The sequence below is a fragment of the Vigna umbellata genome, chromosome 2 (genome assembly GCF_029865625.1).
Source record: "Vigna umbellata cultivar VRB3 chromosome 2, Vumbellata_1.0, whole genome shotgun sequence".
Classification (NCBI taxonomy): domain Eukaryota; kingdom Viridiplantae; phylum Streptophyta; class Magnoliopsida; order Fabales; family Fabaceae; genus Vigna; species Vigna umbellata.
Genome location: NC_142166.1, coordinates 44,396,310 through 44,414,520, shown reverse-complemented (window position 1 = coordinate 44,414,520; position 18,211 = coordinate 44,396,310). Strand labels below are relative to the sequence as shown.

At 32.7% G+C, this 18,211-nt stretch overlaps 2 protein-coding genes across 4 annotated transcripts; both read left to right on the top strand.

Moving 5' to 3' along the window:
- Positions 1–1,067: 1,067 nt before the first annotated feature.
- On the top strand, positions 1,068–5,980 carry LOC124844609 (histidine-containing phosphotransfer protein 4-like). 2 transcript variants are annotated; one of them, XM_088106994.1, is made up of 6 exons: positions 1,068–1,221; positions 2,133–2,263; positions 2,342–2,410; positions 2,634–2,705; positions 3,785–3,857; positions 4,158–5,980. In XM_088106994.1, the coding sequence occupies exons 1-6, from the start codon at positions 1,162–1,164 to the stop codon at positions 4,182–4,184; spliced, it is 432 nt and encodes a 143-aa protein (XP_087963120.1). In that variant the 5' UTR covers positions 1,068–1,161; the 3' UTR covers positions 4,185–5,980. The 2 variants fall into 2 exon arrangements, with proteins under 2 accessions (XP_087963120.1, XP_087963121.1); XM_088106995.1 differs by lacking the exon at positions 2,634–2,705.
- A 3,838-nt stretch (positions 5,981–9,818) lies between these two features.
- Positions 9,819–13,443, top strand: LOC124842003 (amino acid permease 8-like). 2 transcript variants are annotated; one of them, XM_088106992.1, is made up of 8 exons: positions 9,819–10,689; positions 10,782–10,895; positions 11,247–11,480; positions 11,577–11,670; positions 11,753–11,970; positions 12,232–12,371; positions 12,450–12,677; positions 12,818–13,443. In XM_088106992.1, exons 2-8 carry the CDS (start codon positions 10,823–10,825, stop codon positions 13,238–13,240), a joined length of 1,410 nt encoding a protein of 469 aa, XP_087963118.1. In that variant the 5' UTR covers positions 9,819–10,689; positions 10,782–10,822; the 3' UTR covers positions 13,241–13,443. The 2 variants fall into 2 exon arrangements, with proteins under 2 accessions (XP_087963118.1, XP_087963119.1); XM_088106993.1 differs by lacking the exon at positions 9,819–10,689 and having other exon boundaries at positions 10,703–10,895.
- Positions 13,444–18,211: the final 4,768 nt, after the last annotated feature.

The following is an 18,211-nucleotide window of genomic DNA, read 5'->3' as shown; positions in this document are numbered from 1 at the left end:
TGAGCCGGTTCACTCGCGAGTTAGAACCATTTTTTTTACAACACTCTATATCTTTCATTTTTATATCTAAGAAAACTTTGATTTTTACTTATTTTAGCTTCATCATGTTGTTTGAAGTAAAGATGAAAATGCAGGGTTTAATATTTGAGATAATAGTAACGAGAATGTGGTTGTCATTTACTTATAGATATTCTAAAAAAGCCAGATAAAAAATAGTGGGCCTTCTTCATCCTTCCTTTTTTATATTCTTTCTTTTCTTTCTTTTAATAATCAAAATTAATATCTCATTTTACATCTGTACTAAGATTCCCCTTTTTTTGCTCTTACATCACTCTCATATTGTGTTGTATTTTACTGATTTTTACGATCATATAAAACTGTTTTGTAGCATTTATTTTCATGCTAACATAGTATGAATATCTCTTTTAGGTTTCTTCTTTTACAGATATACTCATGTGATAATGACGATTCTTGAGAATACCAACCTATATGAAAGATTCATAGTCATCTCTAATATGATTCATTAAAAAAATATTTAAATAATCACATACTTTTTAAGATCCATCAATTAAAAAAAGTACTAATATTTTCTAACAATTTAAAAAAGAATATTTATAAAATATTTGAATTTAATTTTTTTATTACAATATGTTGACTAAGTATTATAATAATAAAAAATATATAATTTTACTCTTGGAGAAAAAGAATAAAGACATTTTACACTCTCATCCAATAAAATATCCAATTAATTTTCATGTTTACTTAAAACTTTAATGGCATGAATATAGTAAATTTAAATTATAGGCTTTGTTTTAGGGTGGGAGTGGAAATCCATGTAAAGTTTTAGAAAAAGTGATGATATACATTGAGTAATATTTCCTTTAATTACATCTTGTCATCTTCTACTTTAGAGTGGTCAATTTATTAGAGGAAACATATGAATTTGTAGTTGCTTTCAAGAAAGGAAGGATTATTAGTAAATAATATTCTCTGATTTTTTTTCCTCCCAATCATCACATTGCTATAAATATTAGATGCCACATTGTTGTAGTTAGCCACTTGAACAAGTGAAAATCTATATCCTTTCTTGACTCTCGTTCTTTTTCTTGGTTTGATTTGATTTTGTGTTGAAAATTTTAATCGGTCTCAAGAAAGGGAGACATGGACAAGACTAAGTTCAGACAACAAGCGCTCTTCATACGAACTTCACTCTTTGATCAGGTCTTTAACTTTCTTCTCTATATTTATTTATTATTCTTTCTTTTATCTCTACTTAAAGGTGAATGGTTTGGTCCCACATGGTCCACCAAAAATAGATTAGGTTGAATTAATTTGTCAATTAAAATTACGTTAAACTTTACAATACGGTTGGACTAGCAGCCTGGTCGGCTTTTTTTTATCATTAAAAGTTTAATATCACATGAAAATAGATTAAATTTTTTTACTTTTATATGAAAAATGGATTGATGACGAATTGTCGAATTGATTCTAAGTTAAAAAGGCCGAAACAAGTTGTCGTCCGAGCTATATCAGACTTCGATTGGATTTCTGTGTTACATATTTTAATCTTTTTTAATGAAATCGAACCGAAGGATTAACCCAATTGGCATGTGAGACTAACCTGTCAAACTGTCAAATTTGGCAGACTGAATTGGTTTGAACTCTCGAATTAAAAATGTTATTCCAACCTGCTTTCTTTTGACCGGATGAGAGGGTTAGTCGGCTAGACTTGGTCATTTTTTATCATTTTTTTCTTTAAACTTAGATATATGCAAAGTCAACAACTATATCTTTTAAACAAATTATTTTTTATAGATAGAGGCGATTTATAAATGTATTATTTTAAGAATTTATACTAAAAATAATGTTAATCACTTTTGGGTTAAACTAATCTCTTTTGTGAGTTTTACACATTAATTAACGAATTTTATTAACAATTTACAGTATATTCAATAAAAATAGGTGTTAGAATTTTGACAAAAAATTATTCATATCTGACACATTTGTTTTTATTGATATTGGCAAAAACTAGATTGAGGAAAAACATATTATATTTGTATTCTTTTTATGTTCTTTAGGTTGAGTCCATATATCTGTTAAAATTTTCTCAGCATTAATTGATGTTATTGCAGGGATTCCTTGACGAGCAATTCATTCAGTTAGAAGAACTGCAAGACGATGTTAATCCCAATTTTGTTGAAGAAATTGTGACCCTTTTCTACAGTGACTCTGTAAGACTGATCTACAACATAGAAAGAGGACTGTGAGTGAAAATCACTGAAATTTTTACATTACTTTTCTCTTCTTCTCCTTGCTGCGTAATGACTGCTACTGTACGCAGGATGAGTAACCCTCCAAATTTCACCAAGCTAGATGATTTCATGCATCAATTCAAGGGTAGTTGCTCAAGGTGATGAAGTTCATGCTTCTCATTCTTATAATTTAACAACATAATTTCAGTTTTTCCTTCATTAATAATGCAGATATTTTTTCAAATCAAGGTTATAACTATATATTAAGTGTTACATGTCTGAGTTTGGAGATTTTCTTAATTCATGTCTTGGATTGGAACATCATTGTTTCTCTCCTATGTTTTAAACTAGTAAAAACAACCTTGAAGTTTTCATTGGCAGCATTGGAGCAAAGAAGGTGAAGACTGAATGTAGCAGATTCAGTGAATACTGCGCAGCAGAAAACTTTGAGGGGTAACTCATATTTACCTCCTTGCTTCCGCTACGACTATTTCCGATCACTTTTTCACAATATATAATTTTTATAAAGTATTTAAATACTTTCATCTATTTCTCTAATTTTGTAATAAAAATGAACGTGCATGTAACTGGCAAATTTCTTCTAATCTCTCATATGTTTTGATTTTATCTTATTGCTGCTTTTATGGATAAAATTAAGGATGGTCATGTATTAGATTTTTTTTAAAATCTTCAAATTTATTTTAATGGGATTATTTTTTCTATCCAATTTAAATCGAATTAAATTTATATTGAATCTATTTTAACAATCATATTATATTAAATCTAATAAAATAAATAAAATATCTTTGATTATTAGGTCTATTAGACATAATTGTACTAACTCACCTCCACTAGGTTTATACAGATTTGTGTTGATTTAATTCAACTTGGATTTGGACATTTCACTTTAGTATTAGTCAAAGTTAAAAATTTGAGTTAAGACAATTTAAATCTAAGGTCAAGTCATGTCAGTTTAGACGATGAATGAGCCGAGTTGACTTGGATTAAAGGTCTAACCAAGTTGGCACCAGTCAAAAGTCTAGTTAAGTTGACCTTAGTCAAATTTCTAATCAAATTGATCCCAACCGAAAGTCAAACTGACTCAACTTTGACCGAATATCGAATGAAGTTGCCTTTGACCTAAGTCAAGTTAAGTTATTTGACTGCAAGTTAATTATGACTTGTTTTTCGACCCAAATCAATTCAACTCAACTCAACCTTTAACTTAAATTAACTTATCTTAATCTTCTACTTCTACTTAAATTCTTAAGTTGATTCTACTCAATCCTAAATTCAAATTCACTTAACTCAATTTAATTTTTAATCATATTAAACACACCTTAAATTTAGATTTTTAAAATCCAAAATATATCAAATCTATATCAATTCAAATTTAATTAGGTAGATTGAACTTAAAATTAAATTTATATTTGAAATAAATTCTTAAATAAACTTAAAATAATATAGATTTATATTATTGTGAATTGAATTTGAATTTTTTTTTCACCCCTTAATAAGAATACCCTTTTCAGATGCTTCACGACTTTCCAACAGATCAATGTAGAGTATACGACTTTGAAGAAGAAGCTCCAGACTTACTTTCAGGTATCAATCACTTTTAGTGTCATTTTCTGGTGATGCTATTCCCTTTTATCAAACACACACGTGTGTGTGTCTATATATATATATATATATATATATATATATATATATATATATATATATATATATATATATAACTTTGATGTTTTGCGTGTAAGGCCATCAATTGTTGTTAGTTATTCGTCTATTTATACTAATAATTCTTTGATGAACTAAGCAATTGCTTAACTAATAATTAGATTTCTTTCCATTAACTGCGTCTTTAATTATTTGACCTGTCTCTTTTATGTTATTATTCATCAGTTAATGAAGGAAAGCTGCTCAGATTAAACAACACTTGTATAGCTGGTGGTCATATATCCTATCCAGAAGATTTGAGTATTATGTACAGTAGCAGAACAATAATGATTTTATGATCATTACACCATTACCACACAATTTTCTCTGAATAAAAAAAATTATAATAACATATACCTTTATATTAATTATATATCTTATTTTTCACTTTATTTCTTTTTCCTTATGATCACTTCATATTACTTAACTATTCTCTCTTTTATATTCTCCATATCTAATATCTTTTATCTAATAAAATTATTTTTTATTATCAGTGTTATATATTTATATACTAATATTATGATGCATTGACGATATGCATTAGTTTTAAAATAGTAAAATTATTTAATAATAAGTATATATTTATCTATTAATATAAAAAATGGTATATATCATATTATCATTTGACACAATTCATGAAACACTATCTTTGTATGACGAAAATTATATTACCAGAACAAGTCTGACTACTATTATGTTGTCTGTGAAGACATGAAAATTTTTTATGGTGTTCTAATCAAACTTTTACCTTCTACAACTCAAACAAATAAGTGTAGTATATGGTGTAGTTTATTTTGATGTCCAGTATCATTTCTCATAGAAACTCCATAATATAAGTTTATAATCCCTCGTTATTGTGGGTTAAGCTTTTAGGTTTTTCTGCGGTTTTATCACTGCTAATCTGTATGAGTTAGCCTCAACTACTGGTACATTGGGCCAATTGATGTTCTGTTAGCTTATATTATTAGTTACTATTGTAACAACGTGTAGACGATCCACCCATATTCTCATTGTTTATAAACATCTTTGTAATATTGTTGGCTTATCAATCTATTAAAATAAACATTTTCAGCCTTATAACTCATAATATCTATTTATCAGAAATTCTCTTTACATATAGTTTCCAATATTACATGGTTGCTAGAACTAATTCTTCATTAATTAACTTATGGCCACCGATCCAACTCTTCATGATTATTGTTCGTTCCATTTCCAGAGGAAAAGGGTTCTTATTTGTCAGTGCTTATTTGTAGTAGCTGTTATTTGATTTAGAAAAGTATATTATTTTTAAGTAGTGTTAGTCTGTAAGTTGAAAAACTTAAATATATAGTATAGAGATCGACTAAAATGATATCATGATATTCTTAATCACTTAATAACTTATGATGATAAAAATCTACTAATTTCTCCTAATCATCTCTTTGTTAAATCCTATGTGATTCTGTCTTACTCATCTTTGTTTTGATATTCCCACCAAGCTTTTTTTCTTTGTCTTGACATTTGTATATAGACCGGTTCAATATAGGTTGATTGGGTTAATCCCAATATAGAATTATCCAACCGTAGAACCGAACGAACACTTATAAACTCACATGACGCGTAATCATGTTGTCCTGATCGAAATATGGTCGATGAAAGAATTCAAACAAGTGATGTGTTGGATCAGAACAATTGTTTTCTCCTCCAATTTTGGAGATGTTTTTTTATCTTATTTTCCCCATATGCTTCACAGAAAATGGGAAAATTTGGCATTCAACAGAAACAACACGTTAGTGAAAAAACAAGAAAGGCAAGCTTAGATATGGGAAGCAGATTTCCTAAGTTGTGGTATGTACAGAGAGAGTTTTCTATCACTCCCTGGTGACTCAGGAGAAATTAAGTGAAGATGAACATCAAAAAGGTCTCAAATTATGTAAACGTCAAGATTGATTTGTTGAAATTGTTTATCAACTAATGTCATAATTTCTGTTTAGTTAGGGTTAGTATATATATACTATTTAGCTTCTTTATCTTTTTCCTTTTGCTGATATTGCCAATGTATTGGCCACATATTCTTTAATATTCAGATAATAACGTTGGTTATTAAGTTGTTATTGGGAATGAATAAAATTCTCTTACACTCGTTTAATTTTTACAAATTTCATCTTTAAACACTTTTAACATATCACAATAATACATTTAAGTTAAAAAAATTATATTCATTTATTTTAATGAATAAAATGTATTAAATTTTAGAATATAAACAAAGTTCAATTTTTTTATCTAAACTTACTAATAAAAACATATTTAACATATTATTATTATTATTAGTATTTGGTTAGTTGAGAACCAACTACAGCCATTTTTGACACCCACGCATGAAATTTTTAAATAAAATATTAATATAGAAGAAAAAAATATTAGCATAACAACTGCCAAATTATGTCCAAGTGGAAGACTTGTGTTTATACCCCTAGAATAAGAGCTTGTAACTTTGGACCCTAGTTGGATTTTCCATCATTGCCAGTTTCTTCCTGCACTTCCCCCATGTTTTACCCTTGCACCCCATGGGGGTGGTCAAATGTCCATTATAATTAAAGAATGCTATTCTTTGTGATAAATTAGTATTTATACTCGTAGAACACACGGGTTTATAAAAATTATAATATATTTATTATATTAATTTGAATTTATAAAAATATAATTACAATTTTATTTTGCAAAATTAAACAATATTGATCATGCATTATTTGATCACTTTTTAGATTTGTATTTTCCTTTTTTTTCTCATCAATCTTTTACCAAAACATCTTTCTCAACTCTATTTAGGTACACCATGTTAATCACAAGTTGGAAACACTATTAAGAGTACAACTATCAAAATGGGTTACAACCTGTGAGCTAATCCGGCCCACCACGGGTTTGAGTCGAATTGGATTTGAAAAAATTGTATTTTTTTATGCGGGTCAGATTTAAACCTGATTCATTTAAGGGTGTTGCTCCCTTCACCACCACACCTTTCTTCCTCCACCTCCCCTTTACTATTTTGTCCTTAAATAAAATTTTATTTTTAGGGTTAATTTTTTTAATTTTACCTATTCACAACCTATTCCACTAATAACCTATTTTAGTTCCTCCTACATGAGTAAAATATTTTTCTTTTATTTTAACATTATTTTTCTTCATCTCGTTCTTTTGTCGCGGTGAGATACTACAAGTTGTAAAAGTTGGTGGTAGTGAAAAGAATTATCAAGTAGTCTCCCTCTCGTGGTGCAGTGTCGCTCTCGTGATGCAGTGTCGCTCTCGTGGTGCAGTGTGTGGAGTGGTGCAGTGCGTGTGTTGCTTCCTTAAGGTGTGTTTTCGAATAAACCTTCAAATAAAACCCTAAAATAAAAAACGTAACTTTTAAACGGTGACATCCTTCAACGGATGTCAACATCCGTTTAAGGAAAGAACGGATGTCAACCTCCGTTTAAGGAAAAAAACGAATGTCAACATCCGTTTAAGGAAAAAACGGATGTCAACATCCGTTTTTTCCTTAAACGGATGTTGACATTCGTTCTTTCCTTAAACGGATGTTGACATCCGTTCTTTCCATAAACGGATGTTGACATCAGTTCTTTCCTTAAACGGACTCCGAGTTACGTTTTTAATTTTAGGATTTATTTTATTAGTTTATTCTTTATTTTGGAAATATTTTAATAATTTAATTTAAATGTTTTGATTTATTATTTTTTAATATATTTTTAATGTATTTTAATAATGTAAGGAAAATGAAGAAGAAAGAATCGTATGAGGAGAAGTGAAATGGAGAAGACAAATGGAGTTGTAAAGTAAAACAGAAGACAAATTGTTAAACGAAATTGAGAGATGGAAAGATTGAGTGCAGGGAGTAAAGTAGGAGAACTAGGTTTGGAATAAATTAAAATAATAAAAATAAAAAATTTTAATTTGAGGATATAATTGGAATTAAAAAAAATTGGGGAGGTGGAGGGAGAAAGGTGTGGTGGTGGAGGGAGCAACACCCTTCATTTAAACTCGGCTCATGCGGGTTGAACCTGTGGTGGGCAGGGTTGGCCCATCAACCTACCTACTTAACTTTATTTTATTTAAATTTAATTTTAATTTTATAAACAAATATTTATTATTATTTTTTGTTTGAAAAAATTATTTAAGTTTTTTATTTTTAAAATTAATTAAACACCCATGTTAGGAGTGAAATTTAAGAGTGAAATTTGTTTAGATTTGAATTATAGAAAATTTGTAATTTTTTTTATTTAAAAAAGATTGTAATTAAGTGAGCCAGTGAGCCAACCCGTTTACCCACACTGAGTTCAAAATTTTCTGACTCACTAATAAATGAGCTGGGTTGGGTTGACTCACTAAGTGACCAACCCATAGTGGACCGGACCAAATCCGGTCGGGTGGCCGTTTTGACATATCTAATTAAGAGGCTGCCTCATTCTCAAAACTCAATGCAAACCAAACTAACATATTTGTACGAAATCTATAACCATTCATGACATGTTTTTCTTATTCGTTTTATAATGTGTACCTGCATATCCCATAATATATAAAAAGGCAAAGAAACAATAGAAAAAAAAAAATTAAAACAAAAATAGCGCATCATCCACATATACAGAAGCTGGATGTGGTAGGACAATTGGCAAACACATATGGTCGTTTAGTTTCAGAAGAGTCATTGTTGTTATTGGACTTTTCTTTCTCAATATTACTGTGTTTTTGTCTCTCCGTGTGTTGTTATATTCAATGTAATAATCACGACAGAAACATTCCCACCACCACTAGTGCAGTGCCCTCCACAAACTCATTCAATCACAAACGTTTCATAGTCACCACATAAATTGCTCCACCAACATCATTAGCTTCTCCTCATAATGATTTTCCTCACTTTTGCTATATATGTAACTATTCTTCGTGTTTTGAATCTTCTTATCTCCTTACACAGTTGCATCCATATTTTGGTTAGTTAACAATAACTAAGGTTGGCCAATAGATAGAGACTAACTTGGATCCTCACGAGAAAAAAGAAAGATACTGTACATTGGTGTCGATCTGTGCATATGCTAAATTAATTATATCAGCATAGACTTCAAGGCCAACACTAATGATAGTATTGCCTATGAAAATGACGCATAGCTAACATTACATGTGCCATCACTCAGAACTACCTACTAAAAAAAATGACACATAACAATTATGTTTTTTTATTTTGAATAAACTAAAAAAAAACACACTTTTTAAATTGATTATGTGAGGTCCAGGGGAAAAATAATCTTGTCTTCCCTATATTTGATACAGGATTTTGAATTTACTAACCTATGCTCTAAGATATTCAAGTTAACTCAAATCTCTTAGTCACTGTCTCTACTAATGAATTTGAGGTTCTCGCATTTCTCTTACTGTTTAACTTACCTCTCTGTTGCAAGAAAATGTGTTCAGTATTTTATTCAATTGAAGGTGAATCCAACCTTTTACCTTCTTCTCAGTTAGCATACCGAAAAGCAAAAAACATATATTCATCTTTGTTTCAAGATTAATATATCATGACATACTTTTACATTCATTTGACACATATTACAAAAATAAAATGATCAAAAAATATAAATTTTTATATCGTTTCAAGAAAAAAAAAGTGAGTAAAAATAGTGTCAAATGAATGTAAAAGATTTAGGTGTGTAAAAAAACCTTTACTCTTGTTTCAATGGGACCAATTTTAACTTATTTATAACCACATTCCCCAAACTGACCCCTCACATGACCACCAGTAATGTCTCACGTACACTCATGCCTAAGTATAACTACACTACTGAGCTAAATTTCCCCAAAAGCATCATTTCATTTGACAAGTGTGAGAAGAAAAGAGAAAAATCCAATGTTGCTTTTTTAGCACTGTTTATGGTTTAATTTATATCAAAATTACTTTGTTTCAATTGTGATGAAAATTCTCACGCCATGATCAATGAATCCGAATCCACTCGAAGGGGAGTCTTCTTTGAGAGGAAAGTTTCAATCTTTACACAGCTTTGGAATAAGATTATTTTCAAAGAAGGTAGTATTGATTCGACCCATCTTCTATTGTTAGGCCCAAAAGGAACATTAACAGTGTTCTTTTGTTATATTAATACCACAAAAATATGAGTCAGCTAGTTCCAGAAGGAACTTTTAGGAATCTTTTATTGCTTCATGTTTTGTGCTTAGAAGAGTATTTTAGGATTGCTAGTGTTCTGAAATTATAAAAAGCTTACTTTAAAAAGCAAGATGAGAAATCAAAAATGTAAATGGAACCCATTGATAAGCCGCCTTAATTACCTCTTTTACGTCATTCTTTTCCCCGAATCATAGTTAGTTCTTATCTTTATAAAGAAAATATATACTTCAAACAGTGGAAAATCATTTTGGTACATGAATTTGAGGTCGAAGTTAACCAAAATAAATAAATTCGAATGACAAATAAATCATATCAGAACCAGAAAACAGACGAGACGGGTAAGATTTTTGCCGTGTCCCATTCTAGTTACAGATTTCACTTATTACTGTGCAAAAAATAATGAATAAGAAAAGAATAAGAATGAGGGTGCAGGGAAGCGCGTTTTTAAGCAGTACAAGTTGTTAACATAAGATAAAACGAGTAACAGAGAAACACTCTTATTTCACACAGAAACACTCTTAATTTAGTGCAGAAAGTTAACGGAGCATTCTGATTTGAAGCTAACAGGTATGTATATATAAACTGTGAACATTTTTCGGTTTGAATTATCTTTTTTTAACTTTCATGCTTGATGTTTGGGTGCTGTGTTTTTAAATCAGATTTCTTTACAAGATTGTGAGTTGCAAGGAAGGAACTTTTGATGGAAGTTGAAGCTGGTAAGAGTGTTAGTAGGAGTGCAGAAGTGGATGATGATGGCAAAATCAAAAGAACTGGTTAGTATGGTTGGTTCCATTATCTACATCAGTGCGTATATTATTTTCTTTTATCAATTCAGACTACTTGTTTATACATATATGCATATCCTTATCTGGCTGAGTTTCAAACCCGATGAACAACTCTTTTAATTTCCCTATTGTGTTTCTGAAGAGATTCTGCATTTGAAAGAATTCCTTTTGAAAAGAAAAAATTGTAAAACAAAGATTTAGGAGAAGAACAACTCTGTTTTCTATTTTCTGTTTTCATAGGTGTTTCAGATGTTGGATTCAGTTTGCTCATGTTATACTATATTCTATTATAGTTTCACTTTCACCGTCTTCAACTTTAAGATTTGGTGTTACTTGCAGGTAACGTGTTCACCACAACGACGCACATAATAACGGTGGTGGTAGGAGCAGGAGTGCTGGCTCTGGCATGGGCCATGGCTCAATTAGGATGGATACCCGGCACAATCACCATGATCATATTTGCATGCATTTCCGTTTACACTTACAATCTGATAGCTGATTGTTACAGATATCCTGACCCAATCAATGGCAAAAGGAACTACACTTACATGCAGGCAGTCCATGCATATCTTGGTATCATATAAGTACTATATACTCATCTATGTAAGTAAACTCAACTCGACACTCTTTCGGAATGTTCTAATTTTCGTATCTCAACTTGATAATTAGGTGGGACAATGCATGTGTTTTGTGGATTGATTCAGTATGGGAAGCTTGCTGGGATTACTGTTGGCTACACTATAACTTCGTCTACTAGTTTAGTGTAAGCACGTTATCACATTATGTATAGAGTTGTAATCACGCTCAAATGACATGAGGGACTCTGAATTCCTCTGATTTGGCAGGGCTATAAAAAAGGCTATTTGCTTTCACAGAAGAGGTCACCAAGCTTATTGCAAGTTTTCTAATAATCCCTACATGATTGGTTTTGGGATGTTGCAAATTTTGCTGTCTCAAATCCCAAATTTCCACAAGCTAACATATCTTTCAACCGCTGCTGCAATTACCTCTTTTGGTTATGCATTCATTGGTAGTGGGCTTTCTCTGGCAGTCGTGGTCTCAGGTATGCATACCAACACAATATTTGCACCAATTTCTATTCTGGGGTTATAGCAACATCTGTCGGAGATCTCATGTCAACTAAAAATAAAACAACTTTATAGTATATAAATAAATACAAAGCTTACTTTACGAATGAGTGTTGTAAAATTGAATTAAGTTTAAAATTCTCTTCTTAATTTTTAAAAGGTAAAGGAGATAGAACCTATGATGCAAACCTCACCTACACCTAAAGTATCTAAACGAAGTCTGTTTGTGTGAACAGGTAAAGGAGAACCAAGCCATATATTTGGAAACAAAGTAGGGCCAGGATTATCAGAAGCAGATAAAATTTGGAGGGTTTTCAGTGCTTTGGGAAACATTGCACTTGCTTGCTCGTATGCAACTGTTGTGTATGATATAATGGTAAAAATGCATTATTTTATAGTGTTAAACAAATAGATTTGACTGGTATAATCATTTGATTATTTGTGTATTATATAGGACACTTTGAAGTCATATCCACCCGAATGCAAACAGATGAAAAAGGCCAATGTGTTAGGAATCACCATAATGACACTACTTTTTCTGCTATGTGGTGGCCTTGGCTATGCTGCTTTTGGGGATCACACTCCTGGAAACATCCTCACTGGCTTTGGATTTTACGAGCCATTCTGGTTGGTTGCTCTTGGCAATGTGTTCATTGTAACCCACATGGTGGGAGCATATCAGGTTCCATTTCTCTTCCTGTGACATTTCTTGAGTATGAAAGGTGCAAAAATAGTGAACTTAAATCATACAACTAACTAAACGTAAATGTTTTCAACTTGTATATTTTAAACCATGATGTCTGATGTTACGTAATGGAACAGGTGCTTGCTCAACCACTGTTTCGTATAATTGAGATGGGTGCTAACATGGTGTGGCCACGTTCAGATTTCATAAACAAAGAATACCCGACAAAAATAGGCTCCTTGACATTCAGTTTCAACCTTTTTAGGCTAATTTGGAGGACAATATTCGTGGCAGTGGCAACAACTATAGCCATGGCCATGCCGTTTTTCAATGAGTTTCTAGCTCTTCTTGGAGCAATTGGGTTTTGGCCTCTCATCGTGTTTTTCCCCATACAGATGCACATTGCACAGAAACAGATCAAAAGATTATCATTGAAATGGTGTGTTCTCCAGCTATTGAGCTTTGTGTGCTTCCTTGTCTCAGTAGTCGCTGCAGTCGGTTCCATTCGTGGAATTAGCAAGAACATAAGAAAATACAAACTTTTCATGTATAAACAATAGGCTATATTGCGCATTATTACCACCTGTATCATGTGCATTTAAGATATATTAATGAATATATAGGAACAGAAAATGGCATACGGAACCACTTATTATTGGGCTGCAAATTATGCAGATGTAACATTATTAAATGTAACATTCCAATTTCTGGGATGTAGAAATTGGTTAGATAATTAAGAGGAAAGATGATTCAACTTCTTCAACATTTAAAATATATAAAGTTGGTTTGAAGGCTTTGAAAAAAAATTGTAAAAAGAAGTCGCGGATTTAACTTTTTTATTAAAAAAAATTAACAACTAAAATTTGTAAAAGAAAAAAATGACATTATGTTTTACATGTCGTAGGTCTAATTGTTCTTATATGTTTAAATTTAACTCATTTTTAAATTCATAATTATTGGTTGAAAATTTTCCAAACGAAGTCATTTAGAGAAGGAGAAGCTAACGTAGCTAAGGATTAAATGGCCCATTTGCATCTGTCTGAATAAGAAATCTAGAAAAATATTTGAAAATATTGAGATATTCCAAAAGTGTTTTGTTCCTTTCACTCTCAATAGTTTCAACTCTTACAAATTAATGATTGTCGATATCAAAGCGCGTACCATTGAAAGAATCTGTGGTTCATTAGAAGTTCCCCAGCAACATGTTTAACATCTTCCACTCAACACTGATCCAAAGAAACAACAGTGTTTTATTTTATAGTACTATTTTGGAATTGCAAGTGATAGTGAGATAGCATTATAAATTAGTTGAATGAAAGAGAGCTAATAAAACAAATGGATTTGTTTCTATTGTTTTTAATCAATTTTCTATTCAAAATATAAACAAATCAATTAAAATTCTTAAAAATACTTATATTTTTGTATTTAAATAATTTCTATATAGCACAGCTCCACAACCAGATTCGATGTCGATGTTTCATTTTTTTTCCTAATAATGTCTACATTTTTTAGTTATACTGAAAAGTGATAATGAAGTATTTAATTGGATTAGTTTCATTTGGATTTTGAAAATTTTTTAGTGAACCTAAATCAAACCAATAGTAAATGTGTCAATTACATGCATTTAGTAACAATAATGGTAGTATGAATCTAAATTAAAGCAATTTTTGTACTATTTAATTTATGCATTTAATTGTATTATTAATAATAATGATACTGTGTATTATTATTTATTGTTGTTATTATTAACACATCTTAAAATCATGTATTTGTTGCCACTTTTAAATATTGAATTATTTATCAGTTCATTTAATTAATTATATGCTTTGAAAGGTCAACATTTACAAAATATCGATCCAAGAATATAAAAAACTCAAAAGAATAAGTGAAATTTAGACTTTTATAAATTTAAGAAAGGTTTCTATTTAAAGTAATATCCGGCCTTTTAATATTTACCACAAAAAAGGTTATTGTCCTTTCAATATTCAAAAGGCCACTTAAATTTTCATTAATATAAGTTAAATCAAATTATCTCACTTAAAGACTATAACTCTTTCATTTACTTTTGTCGTTTACACTGTTAAATTCTTTCAAATTTATCTTCAACGTTATTAATTAGTCCGAAGACTTCACCTGTGAGTGTTAGTGAATGGTCTCCTGGCTTTAAACTATTATACATTTTTCAAAGTCTTTATGACTCAAACATTGATAATTTTTCATATCATAAATATCAAGACCTTTTGAATAATCAGAATTAGTCAATCACTAAATCATGCTTCCAACACTAAGGGAAAAAAATCCGAGTTAACCCAAACAATAACACTATCAAAATCATCAATAACCAATACAAGTAATTTTTGTTGGAAACAAACCATTGGTCATTTACTTTCGTCAAATACATGATAATAAACAAAAGAAAATATATTTCACTTTTTTCATTAATAAATAGGTAATTTAACTGTAACCATACCTTTCTCCTTTCTGACTAAGATCAAGGATTTCCACCTTACCAAAAAAAAAACAAAGTTTTCAACACTAAAATGTTGGATCATTCTCCTCTCTGCACCAAATTTTCCTCCCTTTAGTTCGTGCTTTGTTCGTTTTGTTTTATTCGAATCTGTCTCGCACTCACGCAGTTCACACACATTTCATAATCACGTATAGGTATAAAATATTAACCGAACGGTTACAAACAACCAACCAGATATTCAGGTAATCTGTTTATATCTTATTCTGTTTATATTTTATTGGGCTTATATCAGCTTAGGATCCATGAGGTAAATTATAAATACAAAGCCAGGGCCAAAGGCCAGGTACGTTCAACTTACTCTACATGACTCTCAAATACTCAATAGTGATAACCCTTCACTAAATATTCAACCAAGAGCCGAGGCTCTTCAAATCACACGCCTAACTTGGGCGTCGGAGTACCTTTTGCAGGTACATCCCCCTCATCAAGAAGGAGACCGATCGGTTTGCGCCAACACCGATCGGCCAACAGGAGGAGTTTGGAAGCGAGCGAGCGGCCCAGACGCGTTAGCAGGTTAGTCTCTCGGTCCCTAAAAGTATCTACCGAAACATTTTGGCGCCCACCGTGGGGCCGAGCGTCAAACCCAATGACGACCACGAGGAGCATGGAGGAACAACAAAACACCAGAAAGATTATTAGAAACCACAAGAAACCAAGACGAGCGTTCGGTCTCGACATCACTATTTCGGATCAACACGAGAAACTTTCGACAAAGTAAAAACTACACGTGAGACGTCGTCAACAAGATAAGTATTTTTTGAAATATGAATATTTCATAAAATATCTAATTGATAATAGATATTATAACAACTATTTTTATGTTAAATATATAGTATAATCCATAATATATTATATGATATATGATATATAATATAGTACATAACTATAAATATAGTTATCTAATTATTATAACCGAAACATTTTCTGGCATGATTCGAATAGTCAAATAAATTATTGTGTTAGAGATAACTATCAACAACAATATTATAAAATCTCGAAACGGTTTTGATACCTTGTTTATTATCTATGTTATTTATTCGGTGCAATTCATAATATCTGGTAACCGAATCATTTATTATACGGTTATATACCATAATATATATCATCATGAGAATTTCAGCAATGAACATCTTGAACAAATATATATCGAAATCCACGCCATCAACTATGCAAGTGCAGACTAAGATCTAGTCATAAACGAACTTCATGCTTAAAGTATCATGGAATTCAATTAACGAAGGGGAAGTCTCCTATTGCAAACACTGATTGCCAATTTTGTCAGCAAAGTTCATAATTAACGATCAAGTCCAAGACCGAGCGGTAAATCCCTCTCGGAAGAGAGGTAAAACCCTCTCAAAGCCGAACGGTAAAGCCCGTTCCCTAGGAAGCACTCCTAGGTCGAAGACCGAGCGGTAAATCCCCTCGGGAGAGAGGTAAAGCCCTCTCAAAGACGAACGGTAAATCCCGTTCACTAGGAAACAATCCTAGCTCAAAACAGAGGTAAAACCCTCTCAAAGCCGAACGGTAAAGCCCGTTCCCTAGGAAGCACTCCTAGGTCGAAGACCGAGCGGTAAATCCCCCTCGGGAGAGAGGTAAAGCCCTCTCAACGATGAACGGTAAATTCCGTTCACTAGGAAGCACTCCTAGCTCAAAGCAGAGGTAAAACCCTCTCAAAGCCGAACGGTAAAGCCCGTTCCCTAGGAAGCACTCCTAGGTCGAAGACCGAGCGGTAAATCCCCCTCGGGAGAGAGGTAAAGCCCTCTCAACGACGAACGGTAAATTCCGTTCACTAGGAAGCACTCCTAGCTCAAAGCAGAGGTAAAACCCTCTCCAAGCCGAACGGTAAAGCCCGTTCCCTAGGAAGCACTCCTAGGTCGAAGACCGAGCGGTAAATCCCCCTCGGGAGAGAGGTAAAGCCCTCTCAACGACGAACGGTAAATCCCGTTCACTAGGCAACACTCCTAGCTCAAAGCAGAGGTAAACCCCTCTCGGTTAAAGTCGAAGGTCGAGAGGTAAATCCCTCTCGGTTGATGTTGAAGGTCGAGAGGTAAATCCCTCTCGGTTAATGTGGAAGGTCGAGAGGTAAATCCCTCTCGGTTAATGTCGAAGGTCGAGAGGTAAACCCCTCTCGGTTAAAGTCGAAGGTCGAGAGGTAAACCCCTCTCGGTTAAAGTCGAAGGTCGAGAGGTAAACCCCTCTCGGTTAAAGTCGAAGGTCGAGAGGTAAACCCCTCTCGGTTAAAGTCGAAGGTCGAGAGGTAAATCCCTCTCGGTTAAAGTTGAAGGTCGAGAAGTAAATCCCTCTCGGTTAAAGTCGAAGGTCGAGAGGTAAACCCCTCTCGTTTAAAGTCGAAGGTCGAGAGGTAAACCCCTCTCGGTTAACGTCGAAGGTCGAGAGGTAAACCCCTCTCGGTTAAAGTCGAAGGTCGAGAGGTAAATCCCTCTCGGTTAAAGTTGAAGGTCGAGAAGTAAATCCCTCTCGGTTAATGTCGAAGGTCGAGAGGTAAATCCCTCTCGGTTAATGTCGAAGGTCGAGAGGTAAATCCCTCTCAGTTAATGTCGAAGGTCGAGAGGTAAATCCCTCTCGGTTAAAGTCGAAGGTCGAGAGGTAAACCCCTCTCGGTTAAAGTCGAAGGTCGAGAGGTAAACCCCTCTCGGTTAAAGTCGAAGGTCGAGAGGTAAACCCCTCTCGGTTAAAGTCGAAGGTCGAGAGGTAAACCCCTCTCGGTTAAAGTCGAAGGTCGAGAGGTAAATCCCTCTCGGTTAATGTTGAAGGACGAGAGGTAAATCCCTCTCGGTTAATATTGAAGGTCGAGAGGTAAATCCCTCTCGGTTAATGTCGAGGGTCGAGAGGTAAATCCCTCTCGGTTAATGTCGAGGGTCGAGAGGTAAATCCCTCTCGGTTAATGTAGAAGGTCGAGAGGTAAAGCCCTCTCGGTTAATGTCGAAGACCGAGAGGTAAATTCCTCTCGGTTCCTGTTGAAGGACGAGCGGTAAATCCC